The sequence below is a fragment of the Teleopsis dalmanni genome, chromosome X (assembly GCF_002237135.1).
Source record: "Teleopsis dalmanni isolate 2A chromosome X, ASM223713v2, whole genome shotgun sequence".
In the NCBI taxonomy this organism is placed as follows: Eukaryota; Metazoa; Arthropoda; class Insecta; order Diptera; family Diopsidae; genus Teleopsis; species Teleopsis dalmanni.
Genome location: NC_051848.1, coordinates 55,624,263 through 55,633,268, shown reverse-complemented (window position 1 = coordinate 55,633,268; position 9,006 = coordinate 55,624,263). Strand labels below are relative to the sequence as shown.

General features: G+C 31.0%; 2 protein-coding genes across 6 annotated transcripts; both read right to left on the bottom strand.

The window, feature by feature from the left end:
* Positions 1-3,303: 3,303 nt before the first annotated feature.
* On the bottom strand, positions 3,304-4,567 carry LOC119689930. 3 transcript variants are annotated; one of them, XM_038104868.1, is made up of 4 exons: positions 4,425-4,567; positions 4,301-4,363; positions 3,956-4,247; positions 3,304-3,902 (listed from the first exon to the last, which is right to left on the bottom strand). In XM_038104868.1, exons 1-4 carry the CDS (start codon positions 4,480-4,482, stop codon positions 3,863-3,865), a joined length of 453 nt encoding a protein of 150 aa, XP_037960796.1. In that variant the 5' UTR covers positions 4,483-4,567; the 3' UTR covers positions 3,304-3,862. The 3 variants fall into 3 exon arrangements, with proteins under 3 accessions (XP_037960796.1, XP_037960799.1, XP_037960798.1); XM_038104871.1 differs by lacking the exon at positions 3,956-4,247; XM_038104870.1 differs by lacking the exon at positions 4,301-4,363 and having other exon boundaries at positions 3,956-4,018.
* Positions 4,568-7,742: 3,175 nt separating this feature from the next.
* LOC119689929 lies at positions 7,743-9,006 on the bottom strand. Of its 3 annotated transcripts, XM_038104867.1 has the most exons (4): positions 8,864-9,006; positions 8,740-8,802; positions 8,395-8,686; positions 7,743-8,341 (listed from the first exon to the last, which is right to left on the bottom strand). In XM_038104867.1, the coding sequence occupies exons 1-4, from the start codon at positions 8,919-8,921 to the stop codon at positions 8,302-8,304; spliced, it is 453 nt and encodes a 150-aa protein (XP_037960795.1). In that variant the 5' UTR covers positions 8,922-9,006; the 3' UTR covers positions 7,743-8,301. The 3 variants fall into 3 exon arrangements, with proteins under 3 accessions (XP_037960795.1, XP_037960794.1, XP_037960793.1); XM_038104866.1 differs by lacking the exon at positions 8,395-8,686; XM_038104865.1 differs by lacking the exon at positions 8,740-8,802 and having other exon boundaries at positions 8,395-8,457.

Genomic DNA, 9,006 nt, shown 5'->3' with positions numbered 1-9,006 from the left:
ACTTTTTGAGCTGGAGGTAGATGTGAAGATGCTCACAATTCCAATACATATCAAACTGTTCAAACGCACTTCAATCGTATATGTCAGCTTTTAAATTTGTTATTTGACGTTAACGATTCAGTGTGTGTTTTTGAAAATTGAAGAAACCAATCGATGACGGACCACGAGAAGAAAATCCAAAATTTGCATTAATATCAGAAATTCTGGATTGATTTTGACAAATCGTCGGTTAACCAACAGAGTTTAAAAGGAAACTCTATGAAGTTCATTAGCGACAGTGAGCGAGATGTCAACTCTTCGGTTGGATACATTCTTCACCAATGTGATTTTATAAGCAACATTCGAAGCATTTTAGAAAGGATGAAAATTATTTTTACAACTGAAAATACACATTTTATTTGCGTTATCCGAACTCTTCTACGCGTATCTTGTACTTTGATGTAATGGACTGCATTGTTTTCGATTTCTGATACGACTTTACAGAAAGTCATGGTTAGAGTAACTAATGATTAGAGAAATCGTGGAACTATGGACTAATTGTGAAATCATAGTCAATTTTGTTAAGTTCCAGTTTGCACCTAATTAATGAATTTTAACACACTGGTAAGCTATAGGTCTGTAGACTTCCTAAAATTCTATGGACGTATTGGTTTTGTTAAAAGAAATATTTTTATTTTTCTTTGATATGTATATATTGATTTCTAAAATATTGAATTTCATCAAAAATATTTATGAAAAATAGTAAATATTTAGTTCTATTGTTTCACAATCGATATAAAATTGTATTCTGAACTTCTATGTAAACAAAAAAACATTAAGAATCTTTTGGTAAGGTCTATTTTGACAATTTGAAGATTACAAAGAAAATATAACATCTTGAACCTTTATTCTTGTAATCGTGTACTATACTCGTATCGATAAAACAGATTTCTTTTAAATTGAATTTTCTTTAATTTATTGCTGCACTTCTGAGGTCCAAAACTAAGTGCCCAGTGAGTTTACAATTGAACCACGTATTGACTTTTGTACATAAAGGCAATTCAGTTATTTGCCAATTTTTGTTAAACTTATTTACTTCATGTACTACTTCGGTTGTGAGCATAGAGTCAAAGTAAGAACAAAACGAATGCTCCTGCCTTAGGATGGAAGTGGAAAATAGAAACTCGGTCAAAATGGCTTTTTAAATATTTAATAAAATTTCTGTCGTTGCCACATGGTTTTGTTTTTTGTCTTGAATTCGCCGACAAATATTTGTTGCTATTGACAATTCGATGTTGAAATCTGTTCCAAGTTGTGGTTGATTGAGGTCGCCCTTTTTGAACAAAATATATAAGTGAATCTATATTTGTTTATTCCAATGTGAAACATTAAAACATTTAGATTTAAAAATATTTGATAATAACTTAATTTAAAAAGTTATTTAGTAATTTAAAAGGTCTTTCCTTTACTTATGTCTCAAATTTATTAAACACTATTACTTATATAAAGTCACACTTTGCAATGTAAGATTAATCTGTAGAATTGCAACTTAAATGTGGCAACACTCTGTGTCCACATTGGATTGCAACCATGATCGATACTAGAAGCCGAAACTATCGAAATGAAGTCACTGTGCACTCCGAATGAAGATCAGAATATTTCTAGTTGACACAATACTTCGTCCATTATTTATTTTAATCCTTAACTTTTTATTTTTTCACACTAGTAGAAATTAATTCCAAATGCTTTTCCTAGGATATATGGAAATACAGTCAAACTTCCATAACTCGAAGTCAAATTTTGCAAAGAATTGGTTCGACTTATGGAGATTTCGAGTTGGAGAATTTTTATTTTTTTTTTATTTTTGAAAGAAATTAGAATTACATTTTAAGATATTTATTTCTTTGCAATCAAATAAAGTACAGAAGTTATAGTGAAGTGAAATATTCAGAAATTAGTGTTTGGGACCTTAATTTTTTTCTTATCTTCAGATAACTCTATTCATACTCTTATAGTGATCATCAGTTGTAGTATCATTCGTTTGCAAATATAAATTCAGAGTATTGAATGAGTCTTCTACTCCAAGCTTGGAAGTCTGATAAGCAATTACATACACTGAACCCTCATCATCACTTTCAGTGGCGCTTAGAATTGGATCTTGTAATTTAGAGGTATAGTGCTCAATAATATCGTCATGTGGTGGAAAGCTTGATGTACAAATTTCATTGTCAAGCTCAATATAAACGTTAAGAGTAGCATTGGAAGTTATTTTATTTACTTTAAATTACGCTCCCAGCTACTGACATTTGCACGAAGAAGCAACATAAGAAAGAAAAAAATTGAAACATTTGGTTTGGAAAAAGGGACTTCCCCTAACAGCAAAATGCATTTATACTTAAAACAAAAATTCGATTTATAGAATGCACTTTCCCATATTTCTATCGACACGAAACAAAGTTTTTGTTCGAGTTATAGAGAAATTCGAGTTATAGAAGTTCGAGTTTTGGAAGCAGAATTGTATGCAATTTGCTCTCTAAAAGTATTTTGACTCATATATAAAAAAATATTCTTACAATTGTTATCAGATGAAATATTTACTACATGTACATATGTATTTGTTAGATTAATTTTACGCCTTTGGATTGTAATTGAGAACCAGACCTTTGTGAACATTGCAAAGCACCTTTAACAGGTTAACAAGTAGATTTATAGTAATCCAATAACGGATGATGCAGTTGTGTGTTTGAGTGCTACATACCATATATACGATCGTAATTATTTTAAATGTAAAAATAAAACATATTAGTTATAGAAATTAAAGATATTAATTGGATGACAAATTGGTACATAAGAAGAGTATCAGCAATGTAGAAGTACGATTTCTAATACAAGAAGATTCTTCAGTTGGATCAGTTGGATCTGTTTTGGAAATCTGCTCCATGCATCTTATCCATTATGCTTATTTATGTTAGTGTAGTAATTAAAGATTAATTAATTACAAATACATTATTCTGATCAAAATACGCTAGAATGAAAATTTTCGAGTTTTTAATCATTTGATAGAAACCGGAAGAAATTTCTGTGTATTTTATGTTTCGCTTTGCTCGATTTGTCTATAGCCTGTGTGTTTCTCTTTTTAGATTTATTGAAAATCAAAATAAAATTCGAATTAAAATGAAAATATATTGAATATATTAGAATAGTACTAGCATTATGCATAATAAATTATTGCATTAAAAATTTGGTGTCATATAATTTAGGTTACTTTGCTTAATATTAATTATTATGCCAATAGGGTTGAGATCTATAGTAAAGATAGAAAACTATTAGTAGACATCAGCCTTCCAATCAAGTTTATTTTCTTTAATTTTAGAACAAATTTTAAGCAATTCAAATGGTACAACAGTATTTAAATCCAAAGTAACAACACTAGCACCAACTCTAGCATCTCTTTTTGAAATTGTTTATTTCTCTTTTTTTTTCTTCAGTCAAAGCTAATAATTGTTCCCTGGTAATGAGATTCGAATCCGAATAACTGTCACAATTAGACCCAGTTTCTGAATTAACTATACACTGCTCACTGTTGAAAGCGTTCGGGTTGTTGAATTCCTTGTTGCAACCCATGCATGGCATTATGTCCTCTTTTGAACTGCCATGATATTTTAGGTTTCATTTGTCAGCATTTATTGTAGACTCTTGAACACTGACTTGTGCATTGGGCCTAATATTTATTGTTGACTCTTGTGAATTGACTTTTTCAAATTTTTCCAGAAGTTCTTTCACTCTTCCTCTTTTAATGCAAGTGATTGAAGGTGAAATAGTAGTGTTTCCATTACTCTGCTCCATTTCAGAACACCTATCACTGTTAACTTGACTAATATACTCAGAACTTTTTATGTGCTTTGTCAGTTGAGTTGGTGTGTCTAGAAGATCTAAGTTAGTTCCTGTACTATATTTAAGTAGTATAAAAACTCACCCTGTTGTTCTGTTGTTCTCTGATGTTGGGAGACAAGATGTGCACTCTCCGGGTATTGATTTACTATGAACACTGACTTGTGCATTGGGCCTAATATTTATTGTTGACTCTTGTGAATTGGCTTTTTCAAATTTTTCCAGAAGTTCTTTCACTCTTCCTCTTTTAATGCAAGTGATTGAAGGTGAAATAATAGTGTTTCCAATACTCTGCTCCATTTCAGAACATCTATCACTGTTTACGTGACTAACGTATTCAGAACATTTTATGTGTCTTGTCAGTTGAGTTGGTATGTCTAGAAGATCTAAGTTAGTTCCTGTACTATATTTAAGTAGTATAAAAACTCACCCTGTTGTTCTGTTGTTCTCTGACGTTGGGAGACAAGATGTGCACTCTCCGGGTATTGATTTACTATGAATAGAATGAATAATATTTTAGAATGTATATTTAATTGAAAAACATTTAGGCTTACCTTTGCGATAAGGTAGATTGTGGTTGTACTTTTTAGACACTGTTTGTTCGGTACTCATTATTGCCTATTTAGAAATTTTGTTCTACAATAAAATTAAGTTTATACTGAAATTTTGAAAATAGGGCCAAAAAACTAAAAATTGAAGAAATAGAAAGAAAATTTGTGTATTAATTATAAGAAATAAATTTTTGTAAGAAATAAATTTAAAATTTTCTGTTTTTTAAAATTTATTTCTTGGATAAGGTTACTTTGTTGCAGAATAATTCTGTTTTAAATTTCCTTCATAGTAAACAGAACTTTATGTGCTTATGACTATATTGTGTATGTTAAAAGATTGTAGTTTAAAGTTTTCTTTAATACTTTAAATCATCTTCACGAAAAACGAAATTTTGGTGCAATAATTTATTATCGGGAAAATACCCGCTTTAATACCCATACAGCGCGACTCGTACTGCTTGTCTTTCTTTGTCTTTGTCAGTTCAAACATTTTTGTATATGGAAGTTGTGGTTGATTGAGGTTGCCCTTTTTGAACAAAATATATAAGTGAATCTATATTTGTTTATTCCAATGTGAAACATTAAAACATTTAGATTTAAAAATATTTGATAATAACTTAATTTAAAAAGTTATTTAGTAATTTAAAGCGTCTTTCCTTTACTTATGTCTGAAATTTATTAAACACTTTTATTTATATAAACTCACACTTTGCAATGTAAGATTAATTTGTAGAACTGGAACTTAAATGTGTCAACACTCTGTGTCCACACTGGATTGCAACCATGATCGATACTAGAAGGCGAAACTATCGAAATGAAGTCACTGTGCACTCCGAATGAAGATCAGAATATTTCTAGTTGACACAATACTTCGTCCATTATTTATTTTAACCCTTAACTTTTTATTTTTTCACACTAGTAGAAATTAATTCCAAATGCTTTTCCTAGGATATATGGAAATACAGTCAAACTTCCATAACTCGAAGTCAAATTTTGCAAAGAATTGGTTCGACTTATGGAGATTTCGAGTTGGAGAATTTTTATTTTTTTTTTATTTTTGAAAGAAATTAGAATTACATTTTAAGATATTTATTTCTTTGCAATCAAATAAAGTACAGAAGTTATAGTGAAGTGAAATATTCAGAAATTAGTGTTTGGGACCTTAATTTTTTTCTTATCTTCAGATAACTCTATTCATACTCTTATAGTGATCATCAGTTGTAGTATCATTCGTTTGCAAATATAAATTCAGAGTATTGAATGAGTCTTCTACTCCAAGCTTGGAAGTCTGATAAGCAATTACATACACTGAACCCTCATCATCACTTTCAGTGGCGCTTAGAATTGGATCTTGTAATTTAGAGGTATAGTGCTCAATAATATCGTCATGTGGTGGAAAGCTTGATGTACAAATTTCATTGTCAAGCTCAATATAAACGTTAAGAGTAGCATTGGAAGTTATTTTATTTACTTTAAATTACGCTCCCAGCTACTGACATTTGCACGAAGAAGCAACATAAGAAAGAAAAAAATTGAAACATTTGGTTTGGAAAAAGGGACTTCCCCTAACAGCAAAATGCATTTATACTTAAAACAAAAATTCGATTTATAGAATGCACTTTCCCATATTTCTATCGACACGAAACAAAGTTTTTGTTCGAGTTATAGAGAAATTCGAGTTATAGAAGTTCGAGTTTTGGAAGCAGAATTGTATGCAATTTGCTCTCTAAAAGTATTTTGACTCATATATAAAAAAATATTCTTACAATTGTTATCAGATGAAATATTTACTACATGTACATATGTATTTGTTAGATTAATTTTACGCCTTTGGATTGTAATTGAGAACCAGACCTTTGTGAACATTGCAAAGCACCTTTAACAGGTTAACAAGTAGATTTATAGTAATCCAATAACGGATGATGCAGTTGTGTGTTTGAGTGCTACATACCATATATACGATCGTAATTATTTTAAATGTAAAAATAAAACATATTAGTTATAGAAATTAAAGATATTAATTGGATGACAAATTGGTACATAAGAAGAGTATCAGCAATGTAGAAGTACGATTTCTAATACAAGAAGATTCTTCAGTTGGATCAGTTGGATCTGTTTTGGAAATCTGCTCCATGCATCTTATCCATTATGCTTATTTATGTTAGTGTAGTAATTAAAGATTAATTAATTACAAATACATTATTCTGATCAAAATCCACGCAATCAACTTATGCGTAAGATCCAATTTAATCAAAAAACCTTCTGGCTCGAAAATTGTTATTTACTCTGACAGCCAGGCTGCTCTTAAAGCTCTTTCTTCTTGGACTTTCAAATCAAAACAGGTCCTTGAGTGTTACGATCTTCTGCAATCACTTGCAGCTCGGAATAAGGTAAACCTTTACTGGGTTCCGGGCCACAGAGGAGTTTTGGGAAATGAAAAAGCTGATGAGCTTGCCAGAAATGCATCAAAAACTGCTTTTATAGGCCCTCAACCCTTTTGTGGAATAAACTGGGCTAGTACAAAACAGATTATCAAGGAAATGGAAAATCATATGCGGCTAGAGTACTGGGTAAACTTTCCAGGACTCAGACAAAGCAAAGCACTGATAACACCTTACTCCTACAAAAACATTCTTAAATTCTCAAAATGTAATTTAAGGATGATAACGGGTTTCATTACAGGGCATTATGGTCTGAAATATCACCTTCATAAACTACAATTATCTGCTAACTCGGAATGCAGATTATGCCTCGAAGATGAGGAAACAACCATGCACATTCTTTGTGACTGTCCAGCTTTAATAACGCACAGAAGAAACCTGTTTCATAAGGAATTTCTGTCACCAGAACAGATTAAGAACTCTTCTCTAGATTTAGTTCTAGACTTTATTCACAAAGCTTTAAGGGGCTTTGTTTAATCAATAGTGAAACTGGTACAATAGGTCTCTTCTGGCCGCAGTACCGGCTGTTGGGCAATTTTCACGAATACCTTTTATTATTATTATTATTCTGATCAAAATACGCTAGAATGAAAATTTTCGAGTTTTTAATCATTTGATAGAAACCGGAAGAAGTTTCTGTGTATTTTATGTTTCGTTTGCTCGATTTGTCTATAGCCTGTGTGTTTCTCTTTTTAGATTTATTAAAAATCAAAATAAAATTCGAATTAAAATGAAAATATATTGAATATATTAGAATAGTACTAGCATTATGCATAATAAATTATTGCATTAAAAATTTGGTGTCATATAATTTAGGTTACTTTGCTTAATATTAATTATTATGCCAATAGGGTTGAGATCTATAGTAAAGATAGAAAACTATTAGTAGACATCAGCCTTCCAATCAAGTTTATTTTCTTTAATTTTAGAACAAATTTTAAGCAATTCAAATGGTACAACAGTATTTAAATCCAAAGTAACAACACTAGCACCAACTCTAGCATCTCTTTTTGAAACTGTTTATTTCTCTTTTCTTTTCTTCAGTCAAAGCTAATAATTGTTCCCTGGTGATGAGATTCGAATCCGAATAACTGTCACAATTAGACCCAGTTTCTGAATTAACTATACACTGCTCACTGTTGAAAGCGTTCGGGTTGTTGAATTCCTTGTTGCAACCCATGCATGGCATTATGTCCTCTTTTGAACTGCCATGATATTTTAGGTTTCCTTTGTCAGCATTTATTGTAGACTCTTGAACACTGACTTGTGCATTGGGCCTAATATTTATTGTTGACTCTTGTGAATTGACTTTTTCAAATTTTTCCAGAAGTTCTTTCACTGTTCCTCTTTTAATGCAAGTGATTGAAGGTGAAATAGTAGTGTTTCCATTACTCTGCTCCATTTCAGAACACCTATCACTGTTAACTTGACTAATATACTCAGAACTTTTTATGTGCTTTGTCAGTTGAGTTGGTGTGTCTAGAAGATCTAAGTTAGTTCCTGTACTATATTTAAGTAGTATAAAAACTCACCCTGTTGTTCTGTTGTTCTCTGATGTTGGGAGACAAGATGTGCACTCTCCGGGTATTGATTTACTATGAACACTGACTTGTGCATTGGGCCTAATATTTATTGTTGACTCTTGTGAATTGGCTTTTTCAAATTTTTCCAGAAGTTCTTTCACTCTTCCTCTTTTAATGCAAGTGATTGAAGGTGAAATAATAGTGTTTCCAATACTCTGCTCCATTTCAGAACATCTATCACTGTTTACGTGACTAACGTATTCAGAACATTTTATGTGTCTTGTCAGTTGAGTTGGTATGTCTAGAAGATCTAAGTTAGTTCCTGTACTATATTTAAGTAGTATAAAAACTCACCCTGTTGTTCTGTTGTTCTCTGACGTTGGGAGACAAGATGTGCACTCTCCGGGTATTGATTTACTATGAATAGAATGAATAATATTTTAGAATGTATATTTAATTGAAAAACATTTAGGCTTACCTTTGCGATAAGGTAGATTGTGGTTGTACTTTTTAGACACTGTTTGTTCGGTACTCATTATTGCCTATTTAGAAATTTTGTTCTACAATAAAATTAAGTTTATACTGAAATTTTGAAAATAGGGCCAAAAAACTAAAAATTGA

Coding starts and splice junctions, on each gene's coding strand:
- LOC119689930 (XM_038104868.1), bottom strand. CDS start 4,482: ATGAGTACCGAACAAACAGTGTCTAAAAAGTACAACCACAATCTACCT. Junction 4,364..4,424: donor CAATCTACCTTATCGCAAAG/GTAAGCCTAAAT, acceptor TTCTATTCATAG/TAAATCAATACCCGGAGAGT. Junction 3,903..3,955: donor GAGAACAACAGAACAACAGG/GTGAGTTTTTAT, acceptor TAGATCTTCTAG/ACACACCAACTCAACTGACA.
- LOC119689929 (XM_038104866.1), bottom strand. CDS start 8,921: ATGAGTACCGAACAAACAGTGTCTAAAAAGTACAACCACAATCTACCT. Junction 8,803..8,863: donor CAATCTACCTTATCGCAAAG/GTAAGCCTAAAT, acceptor TTCTATTCATAG/TAAATCAATACCCGGAGAGT. Junction 8,342..8,739: donor GAGAACAACAGAACAACAGG/GTGAGTTTTTAT, acceptor TAGATCTTCTAG/ACACACCAACTCAACTGACA.